This window comes from Kogia breviceps, chromosome X, assembly GCF_026419965.1.
Source record: "Kogia breviceps isolate mKogBre1 chromosome X, mKogBre1 haplotype 1, whole genome shotgun sequence".
NCBI lineage: Eukaryota > Metazoa > Chordata > Mammalia > Artiodactyla > Physeteridae > Kogia > Kogia breviceps.
Window position 1 is genome coordinate 71,987,895 of NC_081330.1, and position 27,730 is coordinate 72,015,624.

General features: G+C 40.5%; 1 protein-coding gene across 17 annotated transcripts in view; it reads right to left on the minus strand.

Annotated features, from left to right (window-relative positions):
• Positions 1–934: 934 nt before the first annotated feature.
• Positions 935–27,730, minus strand: part of TAF1 (TATA-box binding protein associated factor 1) — an 84,616-nt gene continuing 57,820 nt past the window's right edge. For 3 of the 17 annotated variants that reach the window (XR_010838747.1, XM_067024069.1, XM_059050357.2), the window contains 8 exons: positions 17,890–17,957; positions 17,429–17,545; positions 13,884–14,009; positions 12,973–13,074; positions 12,549–12,705; positions 11,785–11,962; positions 4,766–4,806; positions 935–1,668 (listed from right to left, as the gene is read on the minus strand). Coding sequence is in view for 14 of the 17 variants with exons in the window: in XM_067024069.1 (XP_066880170.1) it covers positions 1,592–1,668; positions 4,766–4,806; positions 11,785–11,962; positions 12,549–12,705; positions 12,973–13,074; positions 13,884–14,009; positions 17,429–17,545; positions 17,890–17,957 (866 nt within the window). In the remaining 3 variants the exon portion in view is untranslated. Of the gene's footprint in view, positions 1,669–4,765; positions 4,807–5,312; positions 5,370–7,199; positions 9,075–11,784; positions 11,963–12,548; positions 12,706–12,972; positions 13,075–13,883; positions 14,010–17,428; positions 17,546–17,889; positions 17,958–19,835; positions 20,411–27,730 lie in introns of those variants that run through there. The other 14 variants (XR_010838746.1, XM_067024070.1, XM_067024072.1 and 11 more) reach the window with 8 other exon arrangements.

The following is a 27,730-nucleotide window of genomic DNA, read 5'->3' on the forward strand; positions in this document are numbered from 1 at the left end:
AATAAACGTGCCTTCTTAAGTCTTTTGTCATTATAGACACTTACGGTTTCAATCTAATGCTTTTGCAAAAAATGTTTCCCCTTCAAGAAGATTTATAGAAAGGACTTTTGGATATATACAAGTTTCTGACTTTCAGACCATAATGCTGAGCTGGGTAAGAAATTGAAGAATTCTAATGGAAAACCTGATGGCCTCAGAAAGTTGTTAACCAAAAAAGGATTAGTTATATAGGACGGAGTGAACTGGTGAATATGGTTATTTTTATGGTTTCTATCTGAAAAAATTACCGGTTTAAATCTGTGTTTTCCAGGTATAAGGAAACCTTCCCCTCAAACTCATTATAACTTACAGAAATTTGGTAAATTATACTTTTTTGTAAGCAGAATTGAAACATTTATCTTATCTCTCTATCTGCTCCCTCCAGAGACTGGAAACTCTTAGGTTCCCTGCAGCTTTATCAGATAAATTAGGAAGGCTACCTCACTAGCGGTTACAGAAATCCCAAGGTATTTTGGAGACCTCGAAAAGGGAGGAAATTCACCTACATCTGTTTGGCAAAAATCTGTGATAGGGCTTCCCTGGTGGTGCAGTGGTTGAGAGTCCGCCTGCCGATGTAGGGGACATGGGTTCGTGCCCCGGTTCAGGAAGATCCCACATGCTGTGGAGCGGAGCCGCTAGGCCCGTGAGCCATGGCCGCTGAGCCTGCTCCTCCGGAGCCTGTGCTCCACAATGGGAGAGGCCACAACAGTGAGAGGCCCTCGTACGGGGTGGCGCACAGGGGCACGGGGTACAGGGGCACGGGGGCACGGGGGCGTGGGGAATCTGTGATAAACCCTTGGTGTGACTTTCCTAGCCCTGAGAGGTCCTTTGAAAGTCCAGTCTGAGATTCCTTATAAGTTTCAGCAAGTAAAAAAGTCTATAGGATCAATTACAGTTATATAAATCATCAAACCAAGTTTATTGAGACCACACTTATTTTGCAAACCATTTAGTCTTAATTTGGTTACATTTAGTAGAAAAGACAGTAATTTTAGAGAGAAAAAGATTTTTTAATGAATGTTAAATCCCAGTTTTGTTAATGGAGATCTGTAATTGCTAAGACTCATCTCCCACATAGTTCTTTGCTGTTATGTTACATTAATGTAAAGTTTAATTGAATTGTTAAAGGATACTCTAAGTTTGTTTCTGAAGCTTATCTCAGTAATTTCTTTGGATGAAGGTCAGATGCCCCATGAACTGCAACCAGGGGATTATGCATACTGGAAAAGACATGATTTAAAAGACTATCTCCAACCTGGACAGAAGGACCTTTTTCAGGTACTCTTAACTAGCTTATGCACAGCGAAACTGAAGGGAATTGACTCTCTGAAACTGAAGGGAATTGACTCTTCGATTAATTTCCACTCACAAAGGGCCCCCTGCACTGGAGTGGCCTATAGAGAGGATGGCTGACCTCAAAGTCACCTCAAAACAATGCTCAAACAAAGGAGAAACTACACTCACACCAGGGCGAGAAGACGACGACATCAGAAGTAGACAGCTTGCCAGAGATCCTCGACCTGGCTCATCTCCCCCTCACCTGGAAGCTCTCTTACATCCCTTCAAAGCGGGAGACGGGGGTGCTGCTGAAGTATGAAAAAGAGCAATGACCTGAGCAGCAGCAGCAGCCTGAAGAAAAAAATGAAAGGGATCTTATCTTAGGACGTTCTTCTTACTACTCACGCCTCTCTAAAATTAGATAGGGTAAAACCTTGGGTACATCATACCAGAGTAAGAAGATTACCAGCTATTGACCAGCCAAGCCTGCCTACTGCCAGCGCAGACTCCTGAGAAGCAGACATCTCACGCTTTGGGAAACTTTTAAGTATTTGTTCCGACAAGTGGAATGAAAGTTCTGTCTTCTTATCCTTTCTCATACCTTCTACCTATAGATTCATATGCTGCTTCTTTCGATAATTCTAACTGCTAGACATGTGGCCAGCTTCCTATTTCTGGGTCTTCAGGATTGCCTTGATAGGTTTTCCCCATACAGGGAATGGTTTGGAAACAACTGGCTACAATAAGTCTCTCTGAAGTGCCGGTTCCAGACTGGGCTTCAGACTTACTCCCCTGAATTCCCAAAGAAATGAAACCTGCTCTACTAAAGTTCTAGTTGTCACTCCTCTTACTTCTAACTGGGTCTGCTACACCAAAATGGCAAAACAAGGGATTGAGATCTTAATCACATAAGACTCCAGGACTTGGAACTCAAATATTTCTAATTCGTTATCTATTCCCACAAATTTAGGCAGGAATACGCCCCAGCTCAACAAGAAGTAGTTAAAGCTGTTGTGGCCCCATTCCCTAAAAGATTTGGGGAAAGATACAGCTGAAGTGGGGATGAAAACCGAGTCCCCCTAAAGCTGAGTTCCTCTGCCCAGTTTACGATTAACATCTCTATCCAAAACGATTGTTCGCTTTTCTTTTCCAACATCTGTCCTCCTCAAGATTGAGGAATATCAAAGAAAAGGGAGGGACCGATGCCGACCAGGGCCCTCTGGGGCTCCTGGGCAGGGAGGCCTTTTTGTCCCCCATTTCTTGTAAGCAAGACTCCAGCCTCCATGACCTTCCCCAAGTTCCAAAGGGCAGACCTGAACAGTTGCTAATCAAGGGAGGAGCAGCCATAAAACCACCTGAGGCAAGATGAAAGTGACCAGAGAAGCTCAGGAGATTAGGGGACCCTGCACACACCCTAATCTTGTCAGCAACCCCACCCTTTTGAAACTCTGCAGAAGAAAGAAGAATGCAAGAGTGTTACTGCCTTGATCCTTATCACATGCCTCTGACAACTACCCCAGACTATACAACTTCTCCCTATTCTCCAGTGAAGGGGGGGGCACAGTTCTTGAGGCACTAGCCTACTGTGTTCCCCTTTGCCTGGCAAAGAAATAAAGCCACTCTTTTTTTCTCCTCCATCACTCTGTCTCCATATTTCTTTTTGGCACTGGTGCACAGAGAGCTAAGATTTTGGCAACAACAGCTGATACAGAGGATAGCATTAATTTGGGAATGTTGCTGAATCAGAGTTTCGCAAACTTCTCAGATGAGAATCACTTAGGGAATTCCCTGGCAGTCCAATGGTTAGGATTCTGCACTTTCACTGCCAAGGGCACGGGTTCAATCCCTCCCTGTTCGGGGAACTAATATCCCACAAGTTGTGTGGCATGGCCAAAAAAAAAGAAAATCACTTGGGTCCTCTGTAAAATATACAAACCACCAGTCTTCCCCAGACATTCTGACTCAAGAAGGTTGAACTGGGGCCTGGGAATCAGTACAAGTACACCAGTGGTTTATCTTCAAAGTCAGAGGGAAACAAATTAGATTATTATATTTAGGCAAACACTGTAATACCTAAGACCCTGGAATTGCCAAAGAAGATTAAACTACCAATAGGAAAAAATTTGTCTATTTTTACACTGATATGGAACTGGTGTTTTGGAAACACAATCCTGAGGTTACCTTCTCAGGCTCCACCCCACTCCCACTGAAAACTTTCCCACTACTTTTAAAATATAGACAAAACTCCTTACCATGGTCCACAATGCCCAGAGTCATGGTTTCCTTCCTACTGCCTCTCTATATCCAATACCCATCTTCTTGGTCTTAATTTAAAGATGGCCATTCTCTAGGCCAAGGCTAATCTCTTTTACCCTTGGTGCTCCTGAGGAAGTTTCCTCATTTGTAAAATGGGAATAATACTGATCTCATAGATGGTTCAGGATTAAATGAGGTCAGGTAAGAAGAGCTCTCTGCACAGAGAAGCTGGCACAGTGAATGATAGCTATTATTTAATCAAATCAAGCTCTGTTTCTACTTCACATTCAGTTCAATTCTTAAACCCACTTGCCATCTGGTTTCTGCATCCACCATTCCAAAGAAACTATTTTCATTAGGCTCACCAACTGCCAAGTCCAAATGACATATATCAGTCCTTATGTGACTGACCTTTCTGCAAATACTGGACATTGCTGACCATTCCATCCTCTGAAATTCTCCTTTGGCTTCCCTAAAAACTATCCTGGTTTTCTCATACTTCTATGGCCAGTCTTTTAAACTACCTTTTGTGGTTCCTTCATTGCTTACTTTTTCAAATTAAAAAAAATGTTTTATCACAGTAATACATGAATATTTATATACCAATGAGAGCTACTCAGCAATGTCTTCCTTGACCATTAAGTTAGAAGCCTCACCCCATACCCTCTCACATCACTTTGTTTTGTCTTCGGAGTACCTCTCACTCTCATTCACTTGTTTGTCTTCCTCCCCCACTAGATCCTAAACTCTTTGAGGGAAGGGGGAATGTTTTATTCACTGCTGTATTCAGAGCACGAAGAATAATGCCTGGCACCCACTAGGCTCAATCAACATTTGACTAAATATCCCCCACATTTAATCAATCACTTGTAGATCCTACTTCCTCAATTCTCTCAAATCTTTGCCCACTGTTCTTGCTTCACAACTGACTCATATCTTGCTTAAAAGACTGCCACAACCATCTCCAGTCCTGTTCTATAGTCCATAGCCCAAATTGCAGCTAAAGTAATCCAAATCCTTCAATAGATTCCTACTGCCTTTAGGATTATGTCCAGATTCTTTAGCAAAGCATATAGAGCTCTCCATGATCTGGACCCTGGCTAATTCTAGTTTCAGCTTTTGCCAGCCCCTTCCATATGCACCATGCTTTAACCATCCCTAACTATTTATAGTCACATGCAAACTGCTTTACCTTTTCTGCTTCTACACCATGACAGCTGTGTTGCTGAGGACCTTTGAAGAAAAATCACACAATAAAGTAAATCGGTACCATTTTAGATAAACAGCCTTTAACCTCATTTGTGCATTGAACACCTATAACAATCCTTTTATGGATCCCATGTCAGCTCCAGCTCCCATTTCCCTCATGACCATTAAAAAAATACCAAGAAACACCTCAACATTAATAGAAGGGTTTACAGTGAAAAGAATGCACCCCTCCCCAACCCTACCTCACTCCTAGAGGTGTTAACCGTTTGAAGGGACATGCCAAATCTTCTCTGTGAATATGCAAATATGGATTTACCTCCCTTTGTCTCCTAAACAAATGAAATTAAATGCCACCTACTATTTTAAGACTTATTTCTTCAAGAATATCTTTCCATATTAGCACATAAAGATTTTCCTCATTCTTTTTCAACAGTTGCATATTTTTTTATTGGACGTACCGTAATTCAACCTCTCTGCTACTAATGGACATTTAGCAGGTTTCCCGTTTTTCATTCTCTCTCTCAGCAGTTCAACACTTTTATTCGCGCTCCCATCCATTTTCACTTTTCTCACAAGGATGATTTTACCTATTCCACAGAGGAAACTGAAGCTATGAAGTGTGAACTCCTCCAACTTTCTATCTCCCTCATCTATATGCTGATCTGTAACTCCAAATCCGTCCTTCCTTTGTCTGGGGGTGGGGGAATCTCTTCCCCTATAGGAGGAAATGCTATCTATGCTAACATTCCTTCCTGTTTTCACCGAGGTCTTTCCAACAATTATCTTCTCTTGCTTTTTTCCAACCCCTCCTTCTCTATTGCTTTCTACCTTAAGCCTATGTAAGCGTACTTATTTATCTTCCGTCTTTTTTTAAAATTTTTGGCTGCAGGGCCTTAATTCTCTGACCAGGAATCAAACCTGTGGCCCCTGCAGTGGAATCGCAGTCTTAACCACTGGACAGCCAGGGAAGTCCCTATTTTTTTTCCATCTTAAGACTCTCCCCCTCTTTTATTCCTCATAGCCTAGCTTCTAGAAAGAGTAGTCTATGATCTCTCTTGTCACTTCCTCATCTTCCATCTGTCCCTCACCCTCCTGCTGGCTGGCTTCTAATCTCACTCTCTTGCTAGCTAAGGTCACCAGGGACCTCCTAGTTGCCAAACCCAAAGGCTCTCAGGCTTTATTTTACTTTACTTCTCTGTGGTATATATGCTAAGTCTTTTCCTTTTTTTCCTTTAAAACTCCTTCCTTGGTTTAAGAAATATCATTCTTCAAGTTTTCCTTCTATTTCTGACCACCCCTAAAAATTGGTCTATACCAGCATTCTGCCCTCCATACTCTTCTGACTACACAGAGTCACAGTCACAGTCTTCCTGTGTGATCTCACCTACTCCCAAGTTTGCACAAATCCTAAGCTTTCTACCTATCATAGTTTAAACACATGCTCCCAACCGAACTTAGCTATTTCTCCTACCTTCCACCCTCAATCTGTTCAATGAATGGCCATCACCATTTACCCAATCACCTAAGTCAGAAACCTAGATTCCACTTTTTTTTTTACTTTGCATTATCCAATCAGTCACCAAGAGGTGCCTCTCATCTCACCCCTACTGCCAATGCCTCAGCCAGTTTAAGTCTCCATCATCTCTCATCTGGCAACACCCCTCCCCAGCCCATCCATTTTTCACACCGTGCCAGTGATCTCTCTAAGATGAGCATTTGATCCTGAGCCTTGTAATCACTACACTACATGTTTCCTATATTCCATCCATCCAGAACTACTTGTTGTTCCATGAACAGACCATGTACTTTCATGCCCCTAAGCATTCTGTTCCCTTTGCCTAGAATACCTCCCCCGCACTGCCCCCCACCCCCCGGCAAACTCCTCCCTACTCTTCATGATCTATCTGAAGGGTTCCCCTCTATGAAGGCTTATCCTTATTTCATAAGCACAGTTGGTCAACTCCTTATCAACATGAAACTTTGTAAATATTTATTGCAATGATCATTTCTTATTAAACTTATTTATATTTATATGTCTACCACTCATTCTAGACCTTAAGTGCCCTGCCATCATAAACTGTATCTTAATGTCTGTATCAGCATCTAGCAGACTACTTGATAAAAATAGGTGGCTCGATAAATGCTGAATGAATGAATGAATACCATGTACCCACCCAATCAAGCTAAACCAAAATTCTGGAAGCTACCTTTCATTCTTCCTCCTCCATTCCCAAATGCCAATTGGTCATCAAGTCCTATTGATTCTATCCCCTAAACAGCTCTCAAATTCATCCCCCTCCTCCCCATCTTAATGCCACAGCCCTAGTTCAGGCTCCACTACCCCATACTTGAACTAGATTTGCCACCCTCCAAACCACTCTCCGCACTAGTGCTGGAATTTTTTTGATTTTTTTATTACAAAAATAATACATTATTGTAAAAAATTCAAATACAGAAATAAAAGCACAATACCCCACCCATTATACACACAAGCATATAGCCCCCTCCCCTCTAATCCCACTCCCCAGAGGTTATCACTGTGAACAGTTTTGTGTATATCCTTTCAGACTTTTTCCTTTGCACATATACACATATATAAACACATATAAATACACACACATGGGTTTTGTCATTTACAAAAACGGTATCACACTTGTTACATGATTGTTCAATTTTTTTTCATTTAATATACAGAAAATTTCTAAAACACAAATCTGATTATATCACTCCACTAGAGTGCCTCATTTCTCATAATATAGAATTCATATGCATTAGTATCAAATTCAAAGCTCTTGACGATATGCTTCCTATCCATCTTTCAGTCTCATCTCTAGCCGTTCCAGCATTTGAGGGACTGGAACATAAACCACCTTAAATCCTTTCTGGAACAAGGCAGGTACAAACAAACAAACAAACAAACAAACAAACTAGGAACACACTCTGCCATTTCTGGAGTTCGGCCTTTTCACTTCATGTTACACTCTGCCTGGATTTTTCCATCTGGCAAGCTCCTACTAATTCTTCAACAATCAGCTTAAAAATTACCTCTAAGAAGACTTCCCTGACTTTTTCAGACATGATCACTCTTCTATTTTCCCCTATACTTTATAGCTAGCTTCTTAATTGCACTTATCTCAAAGTACTGTAATGATTTATTAACATGTCTTGAATTCCACTCCCCCTCCCCCAACTTGATGGTGATATTGTTCAGTGAAAGGAATGCGTCTTATTTAATTTTGCATCCCAAGGTTTTGATGGAATGCTTACCATGGAGCAGATGCTCAGTAACGAATCTGTTGAGGATTTTATGATTCTAGGAACATTTACTGAGTACCTACTCTGCACAGAACCTTATCCTCAGCATGAAAAGAAACAGAAGACAGTCTTTGCCCTAAGGAACTTACCATTTCCCTACCATTTCCCCTGGGGGGTAGGGACAGAACACATTTACATGGCAACATACCATTTCTGACATATAGGCTGTTTCAAAGATTTATAGTTATTTGCCTCCAATCCATTTAGGAACAAGGCATTGTATAATCAAATAAATAATAAAATAATGGGCAGTTCAGTTTGTCCAAGAGGTTTATGCTTTTAGTGTGGCATAGAGTCCACCAGAATCAAATTCTCTGTCCCAGCAGAGGGGCTGTCCCCTGTTCCAGCCTGCAAATTAGAAAACTGAGATGATACCATGCTTGGAAATTTTCTAATACATCAAGAGGACATAAAGTTATTAGTTCTTCCATGATTTCTCTTCTTTCCCCAGGAAAGAATGATACTAAGAGCAATAAATGGAGTTAAAGGGGGCACTGGGGAAGAAGATTGCTCTCTGTTAGTGGTAGGGGGAAGGGGGTTGCTTGGTTTTAAATCAAAGGGTGGCACTGCCCCAGGAAGATCAGGAGAGGTGATTTTTTATCATTTACTTACTTACTAATTTTTAAAGGCTACGGTACTAGTTAATCTGGTGATTTCAAGATCAGACACTGTACAAATATAAACAAATGGGGGAAAGGTGAACCACCTAGGCTGGAGAACAGGGAAGGCTGACCAAGGAGGCCCAAAGGAAGCCTCATTCATCAGAGTCCAAGTCACTGTCCCCAGCAATGGAGTGGAAATCCTCACTGTCCTCCTCGTCCTCTGACAGGTGGACCTGGCTTAGTACGCTCGGCCCAGAGCGCTGCTCTTCCTCCTCCTCATCTTCTTCCTCCTCTGATACCTCATACCCACCGATGCTGCTGAAGCTTGTGTCTTGGGTGTTCGACTTGGGATCAGGCTCCTCATAGCTCCCATAACTGAGAAGAGAAACATGTCATCTCTCAAGCTCGGACACCATCCTCTAGCTGACCAGTCCCGTTTTTGGTGCCACCAAGGGATCAGCCCATCTCACCTCCCCTGGACACTAAAATGACGGTTCTGGACTGTTCTACAGGTCCCTGAGAGAAAAATGATCCTATTCAAAAACATCAACTTGCCAGCTTCATATACGCAAGAATCTGAATGAAAGAAACTCCCCTACACCTGAACAACACACTGCCAGCTTACATGACCATAAATGCTCTGAGAGCCTCATAGTTTCATCTGCCACTTACAGCTTCACTCATCTACATATACAATTAGTCAATTGTCCTGAAGATTCTACCTTTTCAATATATCTTGTCTCTATCCCCTCCTTTCCAGCCCTATTCTGCCTGCCTTGGCTTAGTCCTTTGTGACCACTGGCCGCCTGCGCCACTGAAATCAGTCTTCATGCCTCCAGTCTTGCTCTCCCCCAATTAATTCTTCACATTTCTGCCAGAGTGCTGTTTATTTTTGTTTGTTTGTTTATTCTTAATTTTACTTTAAAAAAACCACAAGTAATGCACGTTCACTGGTTAAAAAATTAGAATATACACCAGAAAAAAAAACACCAATAACTCTACCACCCAGAGATAATCTTTTGGTATATGACCTTCCAAATTTTTTTCTATGCACTTCACTTTGATGCTTAAACATTTTCTTTTTATTTACAAAATTGGAATACTCTATATACTCTTCAGGAATCTGCTTTTTCACTAATGTTTATAATGAACATCTTTCCATGTCAATAAACATACATCTATAGCATCATTTTAATAGCTGCATGGTATTCCACTGTATGGCTGTAACAGGATTTATTTCACAGTCTCTCACTAGAACATTTAAGCTGTCTTCAATTTTCCCACTATTAGAAACAATGCTGTGATAAACATCCTTGTACAAACATCTTGATGAAGGTATTTTATTGTTCCCATGGAATAACTTCCTAGATATGGAATATGGGGGCCAAAGGGGATGCACGCTTTTTAAGTTTCTGATTTATAATGATAAATTGCTGTATCTCTCTCACCTACCCCTTTCGATTTACATTACCAACCAGTCATTTCAGAATGTCTTTTTCCTCATGCCTTTTCCAACATTGGGCATTATCATTCATTTTAATCTTTGCCCATCTTATAGGTAAAAAAATTACATTTCATTGTTTTATTGAATTTCTTTGATTCTTAGGGAAGCTAATTTTTCATATAGTTATTGGCCATTTGCATTTCTTTTGTAAACTGTTAATTCATGGCTTTTGCCCATCTTTCTTTTGGGGCACAGAGCAACCTTTCCAAAATACAGATCTGATCATACTATGCTCATTCAATGTCTGCCCCAAATTGTCAGGCCCTTCATGATTTGGTCCTTACCTACTTCTTTAAACTGTCTCTATTACACGGATCATGATCAAAACCTCCAGCCACACTGAGCTACTTGCATTCTCTAGAAGTGTTTCATGTCTCTGTGTCATCATACGTGCTTGTTCTTAGTCTCTGGAATGTCCTTCACTTTCTTTTTCATTTAGCTGATTCCATTCTGATTCAGCTCAGTTTCTCTAACCAGCTCCCCTACTCCACTCCTACCCAAGTCCCAGAAAAATCCTGTCGTTGCCTATCACAGCACTTTTCTTGTTACACTGTGATCATCATCTGTTTGCCTGTTTTAGATTTCCCACTAGACTGAACTCCTTGAAGCAAGGACAACATCCTTGCTTTTGTACTTGTAAACATTTGCTGGATGAACAGACTCTTAACTGCTTGCTGGATACCTGTGGGTTAGATGTATCATACGTACCTTAAATCCAACATGTCCACAGACAAATTCATTTTTTGCCTCCTTTCCCACTCCATCTAATACCTGTTTTTCCTCTTTCTTCTCTCAGTGACATTCCCATTCATTATATATCTAATCCCCTTACCTCCTAAATCCAATTGATCTACCCTCTGAACAGCTCTTGAATATGTCCCTTCCCTTTCTTCCACTCCTAACAGATTCTAGCTGAATTCCTTATCACTGCTCTAGAGTTATTTAACACACAAATTCGATGTTACTTTCTTTTCCTTAAAGTGATGATTCCCATTAACCACAATCCAAATGTCTTAGCATACCAGTTAAGGTCCTCTACAGTATAATCCCTTGCTACTTCTAGAGTCACAACGCCCAGCAATCTCCCTTCTGTCTGGAATTTACTTTGCTATATTTCTGTGCCTTTGAACATACTGTTCCATCTCTAAGGATCTCCTCACCTGCTGCCACTTATCTACTTAGTAGACTCCTATTCATCCTGTAAGGCCCAGTTCAAATGTTCCCTCATCTGGGACACTTTCCCTGATTACTCCAAGCAGAGAGAGATACTCCCTCCTCAGTGGTGACTTGGCACTTTGTACTTAACCTATGCTATGTAGCTCTTATCACACTGTATTTGTAATAATTATGTTGTATCAGTCTCTTCCACTAGACTGTGAGCTCCTCAAGGGCAGGATATGTCTTGCTCCTCAAGGGCAGGATGTCTTGCTCCTCTGTGTATCCCCAAGGGCCTAGCACAGTGCCTGGCCCTAGTAGGTGCTCAGGAAATGTTTGATGGATGAAAGTAATCTGATGCTGGGCCCTCTGACATCATAGCTGGGCACTGATGCCACAGCCCTGTAGCGTGTTGCTACTGATTACCTGATGTTGCTATCCTCCAAACCATGAGAAGCCTCCCCACCGTCTCCCTCATAGGACATCATGCTTTCTTCATTTTCCATGCCCATCCTTGTGTTCTCCTGAAGCATGCGGGGCTGTTTGGGTCTTATCCCACCAGATCCCACATCGGAGTCACTTCCACTTTCACTCAGCTGGATAGCTGTGAAAAGAGACAGATCCTTAGATAAGTTTGACAAAGAATTAACATCTTTGGCTTAGTCTTCCAGAACTAGTTAATCCCATGCATCTACAGACGCATCTTGCTTGGACTCCTCACCTCAGAGGATTGCCTAGGGTCAACATTGACAAGATCTGTAGTTTGGAAAGAGAATTAAAAAATCATTTCCTTTTTCCATTTCAGTGCTATCTATCTGTTCTTTTCCCCACCAACATCTCCTATACTCATCCCCTGCCATTGTCATTAATCCACAAAAAAATCCCAAAGCAGGATCTTTTTTCTTCATTTTCCTTTCCTATTGCCACATATAACACTTCTATCTCGTTTTTATCAAGTATTCAAATCAAAACTGCTGCTTTGGCATTGCCTTTTTGACTGTCATCTTTTGTAACTCCTGTGTTGTATTTTTTCACCTCTTCTAAGACTAATGATTTTGATCAGCCTGAGTAAGTGCTCAGTACCCTGAGGTCTATTAATGGGACTTCAATAAAAGAGCAGTTTATGATAACAGCATATGTGGCCCAGAGCTTCCTCCCAAGTCCTGAGGGTGCCATGGTGAGCTGCATACCAGAGAAAGGGTTATCTCCTTCTTCATCACTCCCGGCATCTTCCTCATCATCTTCTCCTTCAGACATAAGCAAATCCTCATACAGGACACTGGCTTGAGGTTGTTGCACAGTTCCCTCCTCTTCATCTGCAAGATCACCATCTGCATCTTCACCTTCCTAAATGAGAAGAGTTGAGGATCAAAGTCCCATTAATCGACCAAGTAAAAGACCAGAAGCTACCACCAGCCGCACCCCCACTTGCTGCCTTACAAGAAGTTACATGATTTTGGTGGATAGATTTGTTTAGCTGGTTCTTAAAGTCAGATTGGGCCTCACTATGGAGACCTTCTGAGAGCGCCTGGGGATTTGGCCTGTCCTGTACTAATGGGGCTCCTACCATATAAGGGTATAATGTAACCATAAGCTTTCTGTAAGCATACTCACTGGGGCTGGAGTCTTAGGTTTCCCATCCTCCTCCTCATCATCATACCCTTCAATATCTACATCAGAGTCTTCCTCGCCCAGCCTACCTCGGCCCTGGCGCATCTGAGTAAGGAACACAAATAGCACATCATTGAGGGACGTGCCAGTAGGAGGAGTTAACCAAGGGCTCTCACTCAGGACCGATACTCCTCCCTGATATCCCAGCCAACCCCACAGCTAGTGGGGGCTGTTTACACAGCTCAAGGCATGTGCATTTTCCCCCATTCATTCTTTGGAAATCACAGGTAGGGTTAAAAAAAAACAAAAACCCAAAGAACAGGAAGGCCTTGGTCTACTATTGCCGTATCATCACAAGGAGACTCCTTTCTAAACCAAGCTTTCCCTAGCTTGTGTTGGACTCTTTCGGACAGAAAAACCCTCCTGGATTTTGCACTCTCCAGTGGAACCCTGACTGAGATCAGCTGATAAGATTTCTGGCTTCAGATCAGGAGTATCTGTTGATACCTCTAGAAAAGGCCAATTTAAAAAACTTAATTTAAAAAATAACTTTAATTTAGATAACTCATATACAGTGAAGTAGCAGGGCAATTATTTTGAACTCTGTCTCTGAATGCAGTTGGTCTTTCTAGTCACCTGTCAGGCTGCTGTGATGCCTCACACACTTTTCACACTTGTACCTTCCCTTAAGTTCTGCTGTGTCTGACTCTGCCCATGGTGACAGACAGAAGACAATGCCAGTCATGAGACCTGCCACTGTCCCACCTTGAAATCACATTTCCAGGCCTTCATTCCCAGGGCCAAGGGGTCCAATCATCATCCTTGACACATGTCCACACATCACCACCATTACTCCCCCATCCCCTACCCCCAAGCATACTACCAATCTCACAAAGAGAAAAATAACATCCTACCTGTGTCACCTGCTTTTCTGGAGTGGCAGTGGGAATATCCAGGACAGACATATTGCTCTCATCTTGAAATACAGAGGCATCTCGAGACATACTGAGGGATGTGTTGGTATCATACAAATCAGGAGGCTGTGGCACAAATCATACAACTTAGCTTCTATTTAGTAAAGGGAGCAAGAAATACAGAGAACTCCCCTTTAGAGCATTCACTGCAGAAAAAGGTCATGCAGAACAATCCATTTAAAGAGAAAACATAGTTTTGACATAGTTTTATGGACAGGTTTTTGGGAATCTCACAAATGTTACTCATTCTAGCAGAGAGGCATCTGATGTATATGATCAGAAGCCTGAAGCAGAAAAGCATCAAAGCTATGGGACAATTCTATGTCCTAACAGCCTTTATGGTCAATAACCTAATTTCTTCTAAGCCTTGTCTTATTGTTTTTAGGCCCAGGGCTTCATACCAGTGCCATTTGGATTGTTTGGTTTAGAGACATCTAATAGAAAATGCGATAAAGAAATTTCAGTTCCAACCAGAGCATGAAATGGGGTAAGAGCTTATGAGCTCACCAGAGGATGCTACAAGGCAAAATGGCATGGTGAAAAAACATGGACTTTGGAGTAAATGGCCCTGGGTTTGAGTCCTGGCTCTACCATTTGCTAGCTGAGTAACTTTAACAAATTACTTAATTTCTCTAAGCCTTTATTTCCTCAACTGTGAAACACGGATGATAACGTCTACCTCACAAGGTCGTTTGGGAGAATTAAGAGATGTGTATATGCTCCTTACCCAATGCTTGGTAGTCAACAAATTATAGCTTCCCTCCTTCTTCCCTCTCCTGAAGAGAACAGGGATTTAACAAATGGACCATTCAGTGAAAGGAGGGCAGGAGGGACTAAAAAAGAACAGGCTAGAAAAGTAGGAAAGCGTTCTCTAAAAAGCTGGCTGAGGGTAGAAATATTATGTGGCTATTAAAAAATGTTTTCAAAGACTATTTAATGAAATAAAATGCTCATGATATAATGTGAAGCAAAAACAAGACACAAAATCCTAATGACCAATTTCACTTTAAAAATGTGTCTAGGGCTTCCCTGGTGGCGCAGTGGTTGAGAGTCCGCCTGCTGATGCAGGGGACACGGGTTCATGCCCTGGTCCGGGAAGATCCCATATGCTGTGGAGCGGCTGGGCCCATGAGCCATGGCTGCTGAGCCTGCGCATCCAGAGCCTGTGCTCCGCAATGGGAGAGGCCACAACAGTGAGAGGTCCGCATACCGCAAAAAAAAAAAAAAAAAAAAAAAAAAAAAAAAAAAGCGTCTATAAAGGCACACATACATGCATTACAGATTTGAAACACACCAAAATGTTCACAGTGGTTGGTTCTTTCTGACTGGTGGACTTGATTTTAGGTAACTTATTTATTCTGTATATTTTCCAATGTGTCTCAATGAACATGTTACTTTTATCAACAAAAAAAACCACATGTGTTACTTTGTTGTTGGTTTTGTTGTTTTTAAAGCAAACAAACAAGGCTGACTGGGAACAGGGTTTTGAAGAAAGAGAGGCAAAACAGAATTCAAAGCATTACACTGCAAATAAACTAGTTGTGGAACAAAAGAGAAAATCAGGGAATTAAATGCTATGTGGGAAAATGTAAAGCAAGCAATTTTAGAGAAAGTGTTAAGCTGAATGTAACGTGCAATACAAGCTGGGCAGAAATAGTTGAGTGAAAATACATTATTGATGACCACCATTTAGAGCTGGAAGTAAAGTACGATTACTGTCATGTTTCTACACAACAAAATTGTATTATGACAGGTTAAACTTACACAAACACACTTTAATAGCATTTGGGTTTGAGAGTAGTAATGAGTAAGGATAATCACTCATGTGCATCTTCCTCAGGTTTAGAAGTAATGCACTGGGCTTACTAATTTAAAACATGTATATATGAGTGAAGGCAATGATGAGAGAGTGAACTGGAATAATGAAGAGGCAATACCTACACCATACTCCTCATAGGAGATCCTCTTAACTGCCCAAAACAACAGTTACTGCTCTGGAGGAAGAACAGTTGCCATGTTTTCCTCTGCCATTTGAGATAGTGTGGGAGGGCAAGGGAAGAAAGGAAGATGGCTTCTGGGTCTAAGGCTCTGACTCACCGAAGGGCTAGCCTTAGGCTGTCATAGAGCAGAGCAAACCACACGCCACTCAGTAGTTAAGACTCTCTTGGGGAATGATGGCTAAAACCCAGGCTTTAACTTACCACAAAGGGTCTTGTGGGAGCTGTGGGCCTATAAGCAAATAGGACCTTCCTGGGCAACATCACTCACCCGAGACCCCCTGACCCAATCTGCCCACACACTCCAAGAGCCTTTCCTTGTTCTGGGCCTGGAAGAAGTATCTTAGGGCTCTTTATACTTGGCCCCTCAGTGGCCTAGGTTTTGGGGTGAAAGAGAGAGTAAAAGATAGATAGGGAGAGTGCATGAATGAGATATAGACAGCAACTATCCAACAGAGATCACACAGGTTGCATTATTAGTTCAGAGTGAAACCTGAGCAGAATGGAAAAACATTTTCCAGTGGGAACTGGGAGAAATACGCATTAGAATATTTGGTTAAATTTGAAAGGGCCTCTGAGAACCCTGTAGGTGACTTTCATACAGATAAGGAAATAAACATTTCCTTAATGTCTACTATGTGCTGGGCAAATGACCTTGTTTAATGTTTACAACAATCTTGAAAAGTACATTTTAGAGAAATGGAAACTGGATTAGAGGGGTTAACTTCCCAAGCTCACAAAGCTAGATAGCAGCAGAGCTAAGACTCAAACCCAGGACTGTTTTATACCAACCTTCATGTACTTTCCACTTTACCATAGTGCCTCCAATACAGTTATATTCTGGTAAGTCTTATTTTTCAAACATACCAGCCCTCTAAGAGTATAGTATAGATGAAAAAGACTCTTAGTATATTCAAGGGTCAGATCAGAAAGACTAAAAATTTCTTATTAATCTTGCTCTCTAGTCTTTCACATGAAAATTTAAGAACATTATAAAACATTACCTGTCTTCATTTACGGGGAGAGCGAGTCAATTCAGGAAAATGGGTGACATCTGAGCTACACTGAGATATCTCAGAGGGAATAAGTAAGTAGGCATCTATAAGGCACAGGAACAATGTGGCCCATGTCTATAATCTAGGGATGTCCTAGAACCCCAATGCATGAGGCAAGGGAGCCCCAGAGACTCAAGAGAATGCCTCTGGCCATGGCAGTCAGGAATCTGGTATTCCTAAATACTGCCTAAACAACTAAGACCCCACCCCATTCATTCATCCCATATCTGTCTCTTCTGGATTCAACAAGGCTACCAAGACCCACGGCCCTCACTCACCTTAGCCTTTGAGAAGACAAGAAAGCACACGAAAGGCATATGAAGAGGAAGGACAGAGAAGAAGGGTATCTCAGTAAATACATCTGTTAACATGCTCCCAAGTTCCCAAACCAAAAAGAAAACTGTAAGAGGAGGCTTCTAGTCCTCAGACTCACCTGAGGTGTATAAGGCCCTGGGGTCATTGGGTCCAAGCTTTCTAATTCTGCTTCCTCCAAAGCTGCTTCTTTAGCTGTGCAAATATCCTTCTCAAGTTGAGTCAAATGCTCATCATACTGAGAAATAAAGAAAATTAGTGAATTCATTCAATATTTGTTTTAGACACTGGGGATACAAAAGTTGTAAAAAGAGCAAATGAAAATCCCTGTCTTCGAGGAGCTTCTATTCTAGTGGCAGGACACATATGGCAATTAAAGTAAATAATTACATAGTTTATTAAAAACATTTAGTGCTAGGTAAGAAAATAAAGCAGGGAAGGAAATAAGGGATGTGGGTTGAGGTTTGGGGTGGGATATTACATTTTAAAACAGGATAGGCAGAGAAGGCCTCCTCATCACTCTAAGGAATAAAGGGATTCCAGAAAGCTAGATCCTAAGGGGACCTCCTCTTTACCACTTACCTCAGTCAGTGTCTGGTAACAGACGTTCACAATCTCCTGAGCAGTCTTGGTATACTGACTTTCAGGCCCTAAAAATGAAAAGAGAATGCCATTACCTTTGTAGACTTCAGTTCCAGAAATTTACATTCTGTCACCAGCGGTAGTGTCCCATTATCCTAGATCCAAAGAATCATGCTTCAGTTTTAACTTGGACTCTTGCTCTACTTTTGGAGGTGGAAAATTTCAAACACATACAAAAACAGACACTAATAAAATGAACTCCCATGTACCCATTACTCAGTGTCAATGATTTTCAATACATGGTCAATCCTGTTTCATTTACACCAACTTTGACACTTCCCAAATTATTCTGAAGCAAATTCCAGCATTTCATTTCATCCATAAATTGTTCAGTATGTGTCTTTAAGGACTCTTTAAAAAAATAACTGTATGACACTATAATGGTAGATACATGTCACTAAACATCTGTCAAAACCCATATAATGTACAATACCCAGAGTGAACCCTAATGTAAATTATGGACTTTGGGTGATAATGATGTGTCAATGTAGGTTCACTGATTGTAACAAATGTACCACCTTAGTGGGGGACGTTGATAACAGGGGAGGCTGAGCATGTGTAGGGGAACAGGGTATATGGGAACTCTCTGTACCTTCTGCTCAATTTTGCTCTAAACTGCTCTAAAAAATAAAGTCTATTTTAAAAAAACCACAACTGTATTACAGCTAAAATAGTTAACAATAATTCTTTAATATTATTAAACAGCCAGTCAACATTCAAATTTCCCCAACTGTTTTACAAATGTTCTTTTACATTTGATTTTTTTTGGAATCATAATCCAAATAAGGTCCACACACTGCATTTGCCTGATGTGTCTCTTTAAGATAATTTAATCTATTAGGTGATTCTTAACCAAACTACACAGCTCCCCAGTTTTTGTCACAAGTTGCAAACTCGTGGTTTGCAGGTCAATCCAGTTTTACTTGGCTCACAAAAAATAGCAGTTCAGGTGGTGATCATTTCATAATGTGCAGAAATGTCAAATCATTGTATTGTACACCTGGAACTAACATACTGTTGTAGGTCAATTATACTTCAATTAAAAAAAATCACTTCAGTTTGTGAAAATGGATTGAGCTGTACACTCAATATATACACTTTTTTGTGCGTAAACTATACCTCAATAAAAAGTTAAACAAATCTTAGCTGGCAACATTCATCAATCAAGAGATTTCACATAAAAACCCAAATGTCTGGCTTCCCTTAAAAAAGTAAAAGACATGGTAACACAGGGTTAGCATTCTCATAATGCACCGATGGGCTGGATCTGAATAGCAGCTGTCCCTTTTAGATAAGGCATCTGTTTCCCAGGTTACCCTGGTCCCTACCAGGTCTGCTTAACTCATTTACACCTGGACCCTAAAGGCATCTGAGTTTTTATTCCCTACCCTTAAGTGCTTTATAATATTCTTTAACATACTGTTCATTCACCTACTCATTCATAAAACATTTTTGAGTATCTTCTAGGCGCCAGGCACTAAACACAGAAAGGAGTAAGATATACACCATATCCTCAAGAAGTTATGGTCTAGCACAGTGAGATAGACTATAAACAAATGGGGCAATACAATGCAGTGAAAAAATCTATACAGGGCTCAGTAGAGGCATAGAGGAGGAACTGGCCAATTCTGGGATGTAAGAAGGAAAGCAGAATTAGGAAAGGCTTCACAGAGGAGGTGATGCTTGAATTAAATCTATTTATCAGGATGTAAAGCATAAAAAATATACCACATGTGAAGTTTTCGTGCCTTAACTACTCTGATTATTGCAAGCTATTATACAAATAAGTCTCCTTCATTAAAATCTCTCACAAGCATAGGTCATCTGTTTATTTCCTCGTTTATTTATTTATTTATTTATTTATTTATTTATTTATTTATTTATTTATGTCTGTGTTGGGTCTTTGTTGCTGCACGCGGGCTTTTCTCTAGCTGCGGTGAGCAGGGGGCTGCTCTCTTCGTTGCGGTGCGCAGGCTTCTCATTGACATGGCTTCTCTTGTTGTAGAGCACGAGCTTTAGGCGTGCGGGCTTCAGTAATTGTGGCACTTGGGCTCAGTAGTTGTGGCTTGTGGGCTCTAGGGCACAGGCTCAGTAGTTGTGGAGCACAGGCTTAGTTGCTCCGCGGCATGTGGGATCTTTCTTTCCGGACCAGGGCACGAACCTGTGTCCCCTGCATTGGCAGGTGGATTCTTAACCAGTGAGTGACCAGGGAAGTCCCAGGTCATCTATTCTTTATAAAAGATAAGTAAAGTTGTGTCCTCACACAAGCTGACTGTGCCAAACACAAACCAGAAAGAAAACACAGTCAACCAAAAGATATTCAGGACATGTGTAAAGACAGCCAGAGCTGGCTCACAGTCAAGAACAGTTTGAGTGATAAGAAGACCGAAGCTGAAGTTTCTGAGTTCTAATCTTCTAGGGCCACCAGTAGGTTGGTCCTCGAAGTACTGATGGAGACAGACTGCAAAAGTTATCAGACAAGCTTTCATGTTGATAGAAATGCATGATGTTCGAGAAAACAGGCTGCATACAGGTTAGAGCCCTCCTTCACCAAGCCAGTACAACATCAGCTTATTGCAGTATCCTGGCTGTTATACCTACCTACCTGACTCATTGCTCAAATTCCAGCCTATAGATTAAGAATTCAATTCTTCAGTTTTGAAACCTAAACATAAACCAACCCTTTCAATATCTCAATGCTCTCATAATACAAGGAAAATTAGTTTTATACATTTGCAAAGTTTTCTCTTACTTTAAACCATTTAAAAGATGTGACCTCTTCGTCGCCCATTTTCTTTGCAACACACAACTCTAAAGAAATACCCACGGGCTTCCCTGGTGGCGCAGTGGTTAAGAATCTGCCTGCCAATTCACGGGACACAGGTTTGAGCCCTGGTCTGGGAAGATCCCACATGCCGCGGAGCAACTAAGCCTGTGCGCCACAACTACTGAGCCTGAGCTCTAGAGCCTGCAAGCTACAACTACTGAAGCCCGTGCGCCTACAGCCCGTGCTCCGTAACAAGAGAAACTACTGCAATGAGAAGCCCATGCACCACAATGAAGAGCATCCCCCGCTCACTGCAACTAGAGAGAGCCCATGTGCAGTAATGAAGACCCAATGCAGCCAAATATAAATAAATAAAATAAATAAATTTATATTAAAAAACCCTAAAAAAATAAAATACCCACTAATAAAGTCCCCAGAATATAAAAAAATACACTTACTTATACAGCTGAGATACTTCTCTGTGTTTTGATTACTAGCTGTGTCTGTTCTCAGTTTTTTGTTTGTTTGTTTGTTTGTTTTCTGTGGTACGCGGGCCTCTCACTGTTGTGGTCTCTCCCATTGCGGAGCACAGGCTCCGGACGCACAGGCTCAGCGGCCATGGCTCACGGGCCCAGCCGCTCTGCGGCATGTGGGATCTTCCCGGACTGGGGCACGAACCCGTGTCCCCTGCATCGGCAGGCGAATTCTCAACCACAGCGCCACCAGGGAAGCCCTGTTCTCAGTTTTTGACAGTCCACGCTCTCAAGAGCTACAAGGGTTTCAGCTATTTAACTCTATTAACTCTACTATATGCAAAGTGGCATTGAAGTATATAATATTTTGGATGAAAGATGGTGGTGGAGTTGGCCAACCACTGTTAACACCACCAAAAAAGGATAAAAATACACAGATGCTTTCTTAACCCTACCTATACCAGAAATTCTTTCTTTGTTTGTTCATTTATTTATTTATTTATGGCTGCACTGGGTCTTCGTTGTTGGGTCTTTGTTGCTGCACACGGGTGGTGAGTGGGGGCTACTCTTTGTTGTGGTGCGTGGGCTTCTCATTGCAGTGGCTTCTCATTGCGGAACACAGGCTCTAGGCACGCAGGCTTCAGTAGTTGTGGCACGCGGGCTCAGTAGTTGTGGCTCGCGAGCTCTAGAGCACAGGCTCAGTAGTTGTGGTGCATGGGCTTAGCTGCTCCATGGCATGTGTGGTCTTCCTGGACCAGGGCTTGAACCCATGTCCCCTGCATTTGCAGGCAGATTCTCAACCACTATGCCACCAGGAAAGTCCCTATACCAGAAATTCTTGGATGGAGTGGTAATGAGAGAGATCCATGAACCTCCTGAAACTGTAAACAGAATTCTGTATATAATACATATTTTTCTGAGTAGAAGACCCATAGTTTTCCATCAGATTCTCAAAGGAGTCCATAACCATCTCCATAATGCTAAAAATATTGCTCTATATTCTGCAGCAATCAGGTGCTTATTAAAAGTAGGATGAACAGGGCTTCCCTGGTGGTGCAATGGTTGAGAATCCACCTGCCAATGCAGGGGACACGGGTTCAAGCCCTGGTCCAGGAAGACCCCACATGTCGCGTAGCAGCTAAGCCTGTGCGCCACAACTACTGAGCCTGTGCTCTAGAGCTTGTGAGCCACAACTACTGAGCCCGCGTGTCACAACTACTGAAGCCTGCGTGCCTAGAGCCCGTGCTCCGCAATGAGAAGCCACCACAGTGAGAAGCCCGTGCACCGCAATGAAGAGTAGCCCCCGCTCGCCTCAACTAGAGAAAGCCTGTGCACAGCAATGAAGACTCAATGCAGCCAAAAATAAATAAATAAATAAATAAACAAATAAAAGTAGGATGATCAGCCTTAAGTTTCACAGCTTATGAAGAAAAGAGTCATCCAGTGAAAAGACATACACAGACAACAGGGCCTCTGTGGGAATAATAAAGATACTGTGGCTATTGTGGGGGGAAAAAGAGGAGGCAGAAACTGAATTCCAATTTCCCAGTCCCTAAAGGATTACTATACAGAAAACCAGAATTTATGAAGAGTAATTTCCAGGATGACATGAAAATGAATGTGAAAGATAAAACTGTCTATGAATTATCACTGTGCCCTACAGGAGAACAAGTGACCCATTTGCAAAAAGAAACGTTTTTCTGAATATATTTTGTTTTTCTTCTCTCTCCTTATTTAGTAAATCATGGCAAAGCAACTGCAAATATCAAATAAATATATGTATATTTATACTTTGCCTCATTCATAAGGATTGGCAGAATCACATGCAATTCAAATCAAATGTCCTTAAATAGTGATAATTCATTCCAATGACAGCTTTGGAAAGTTGATATTCCAACAAAATCAAAGAAAATTCCTTTTGTCATTTCTAAGTTAATTTCCCTCTTCAGTAATGTCAGGAGAAAAGAAAGTTACAAGCTTTGTGGTTCTAGTTAGAGAGGGAAAACAAGTATTACTGCTATCTAAAAGGTTTCAGAGAAAAATACCAGTTGAGTTGGTGAGCAGTCCTGCACAACCAAGAGAAGGAGGTTTGTGATCACTCCTAAGCTCCTATTTCCCTTGAGAACATTTCCACAAATACTAAAAATAACCTTCCTCCTAAGAAGATGAGCACTGAGCCAAAACAAGCATAAATTATTATCCTGACAGTGAACGATGTGGGGGATATGCATGTGTTGCAATGTGAATCATTAAAATTAAAAAATAAAACCTCAGTAGCAGTAGAAAGCTTTAAAAAAATCAGTGCCAGATTTAAAAAGAAAAAAGGAAAAATCTGCACAGCTAATTCCTAAAGAAACTAGAATTACTAAATTCAATTATGCATAGTCCACAGATCCCAAAAAAGATGAGCCTGGGCTCTCCCAATTCTTAGATATTTATCTCAAACTAGTTCCAGAAAAGGTAAAAAGAGAAGTGAATCTAACCTTTCAGACTTAGTTAGGCTCTTTACATTAGGTATGACGTAGATCAAATGCAAATTAAGATGTTTAGCTTCCAAGATAAGAGGTTTGACCACTGTAACAGAACTTTACTCAGAATCTGGACTAGAAACTCAAGAAGCTAGAAAATCCAGAGGGGAACTGGAGTAATAAATCTCACTGGGCATGGGTAGGATTTACATTCAGGATCTACCTCATTAAAAGTCCCCCAAAACGTTAAAATACTTTTTTCCCCCAAATGGACCATTCCATTTAGCAACTTAAAAAATACACATATAGCCTTAGCTAAACACACTCATCTCATATTTCTACAACAATCAGAAAAATAACAATATAGACAATTCAAAACACCTTTTCTTGTAGAATAAAATTTATAACAGCCTAACTCTTCATTTTTAAGTACTTACTGTAAGCCAGGTATAGTGCTAGGCTCTGATGATACAAAGATACAAAAATAAAAAACAGAACAAAACAAAAAACAAGAGATAAGTCCTTGTCCTTGATGCCCTTTCATGGCTTCATGGAAGATAAATATACACAAACTTATAATTTCAATAACATACCAAGCACTAAGGGATCATAGAAAAAGTAGCAACTGTGTCAGAGAATGAGGCAGTGTTAAAGAACACTTCTTTGAAACTGTTTTCATCAGGTCAACAGTGATATGCTAACTGCTAAATCCACTCAACGTTTTTCAGACTCAACCCTAGAAGTGCTATGTTACATATGCAATTAACGTTCACTTCTTTTCCTTGAAATTCTCTAAGCCCGAGCTTCTACAGCGCCACTCTTCACTTTTTCTTTGTACTGCACCTCTTTCTTTGGCAGTTAGTTCATTCAACAGATATTTACTGAGTGTTTACTATGTGCCAAGCATTATCCTACACACTGGGGATATGAGACAGACATGGTTCCTGCCTCCATGGAGCTTACAGCAATCACTTATTAGATTTAGGCCATTTTTCTTTCTGTGCCCATTTTTCTTTCCATACTCTTCACCTAACTCTACATGATGCCAACTAATAGCTTAAACACGGGGAAGTTAACATTGATTTATATCCTTCATGGTAATAAAGCTTTTGTTTTGTTTCTCCTGGCACCACAGGAAATACACTGCCTTGACAATACATTACAGAAACTCCCAGGCTGACAGAAAGCCTATTTTTCTATATCTCCTTTTTCTTTTAATAAATAATTTTTATTTTCCCAAATGCTGTTTTTGGAAATGTGGGCTTTGTTGTAGCCTTAGCACTTTCTGGTGTATATTTATTTTCTAACATATTATAATATCTCATTCACCATAAGTACAGGACTTTCAGTGAGATGATGCCTTGTAACAGATTGCTATATCACTATTTACTAGCTCAATACAGTACATAAGAGAAGAGGGCTAGTAACTTATGTCTATTCCCTGTCAAACTTAAGCAGATAATGAATTCTTGAACAACAAACCAGTATTCTCACAGAAATGAAATGTCAAAAGACAATTATCACTGGGCAATCTCCCTCTACTTCAGCCACAGTATTTATTTATATATATATATACACACACACATTTTATTGAGGTACAGTTGACATATATTAGTTTCAGATGTACAACATAGTAATTCAAAATTTTTATCGATTATACTCCATTTAATTATAAAATATTGGCTGTATTCCCTGTGCCATACAATATATCATTGTACACTTTTTATACATAGTAGCAGCCACAGTATTTTTTTAAATTGAAGTACAGTTGATTTACAATGTTGTGACAGTTTCAGGTGTACAGCAGTGATTCCATTATACATCTATATATATCTATTCTTTTCAGATTCTTTTTCATTATAGATTATTACAAGATATTGAATATAGTTCCCTGTACTATGTAGTAGGTCCTTGTTGATTATCTATTTTATATACAGTAGTGTGTATCTGTTAATCCCAAACTCCTCATTTATCCCTCCCCCTACCTTCCCCCTTTGGTAATTGTAAATTTGTTTTACCTATGTCTGTGAGTCTATTTCTGTTTTGTAAATAAGTTCTTTTGTATCTTTTTAGATCCCACATATAAGTGATATCATACGATATTTGTCTTTCTCTATCTGACTTACTACATTTAATATGATAATCTCCAGGTCCATCCCATGTTGCTACAAATGGCATTACTTCATTCTTTTTTATGGCTGAATAATATTCAATTGTGTGTATGTATGTGTGTATATATATATTACATCTTCTTTACCCATTCATCTGTTGATGGGCATTGCTTCCATGTCTTGGCTATTGTAAATAATGCTGCTATAAACATTGGGGTGCATGTATCTTTTTTTTCCTCGCCATGCCATGCAGCATATGGGATCTTAGTTCCCCAACAAGGGACTGAACTCGTGCTCCCTGCAGTGGAAGCATGGAGTCTTAACCACTGGACCACCAGGGAAGTCCCCTTGCATGTATCTTTTTGAGTTAAGAGTTTTCATCTTTTCCAGATAAATGCCCAGGAGTGGAACTGCTGGATCATATGTTAACTCTATTTTTAGATTTTTTTTAAGGAACCTCCATACTGTTCTCCATAGCAAGCAGCCACGGTATTTTTAAAAGCAAAGTAGAAATCAAATTTAGATTTTTTTTCCAGAAACATTCAAAATGATATTCAGTTCACTCTTTTGCCTGTTTGAGTCACATATGAACAGATTTTACTTAAACAATATCACATACTTAGATGAATGAAAAATTGTCCATAATATAATGTCAACTGAAAAAAGAAAATTATAGAACAGAATATATGCTTTCATTTGTCAAAAAAAGAAAAAGTATACGGTGTATACAGAAAAAGGCCCAGAATGCTTCACACCAAAACTAACACTACTCTGGAGAATGGGGTGGGTAAAGGGGAAGGACAGGGAGATTTTTCCTTTTCACTATATACAATTCTATATGGTTTGATTTTTTTTTAATGCACATGTAACTTTTTTATGATGGAAAATTTTAGTTTAAGTTATATACTTGAATTTTACAGAAATAATTTGGCAAAGATTTTAAAACACTGATAATCTCCAGTGTTGGACAGGATGCAGGGAAACAGGTATTCTCCTTCACTGTTATTTTTATTATAAACAGGTACAGCCCTTTTGGAACACAATTTTAGAACATCTATCAAAATTTCCTACAAAAATATTCCTACAAATGTTCAAGGATATCAATTATGATATATATATATTTATGCTATGGAATACATTAAAAAGAATGATAGAGATCTCTATGTACTAACAATAAGACAGGATCAGTAAAGATGTCAACTCTCCCCAAATTGATCTATAGGTTTAATTTAATTCCTATCAAAATCCCAGCAAGACTCTTTTGTAGATACAGACAAGATTCTTCTAAAATTTACGTGGAAAGGCAAAAGAATAAGAAAACAATTTAGAAAAAGAATAAGGTGAAAGGAATCATTCTACCTGATGACAGGACTTACTACATAGCTACAGTAATCATGGCAATGTGCACAGGGACAGATACATAGGTCAGCAGAACAAAGTAAACCCAGAAACAGACCCACACATTTAACTGATTTTTTACAAAGGTGCTCACAGCAACTCACTGGAGTAAGAACAGTTGTCAACAAACAATAATGGAACAATTGAACATCCACAGGCAAAAAGAAAATGAACCTCAACCTAAATCTCATGCCATATATAAAAATAAATTCAAAATGGATCATGGGGCTTCCCTGGTGGCACAGTGGTTAAGAATCTGCCTGCCAATGCAGGGGACACGGGTTCAAGCCCTGGTCGGGAAGTTCCCACATGCCGTGGAGCAACTAAGCCCGTGCACCACAACTACTGAGCCTGCACTCTAGAGCCCATGAGCCACAACTACTGAAGCCCGTGTGCCTAGAGCCTGTGCTCTGCAACAAGAGAAGCCACTGCAATGAGAAACCCACACACCGCAACAAAGAGTAGCCCCCGCTCGCCACAACTAGAAAAAGCCAGCATGCAGCAATGAAGACCCAATGCAGCCAAAAAAATAAATAAATAAAATTTTAAAAAATGGATCATGGA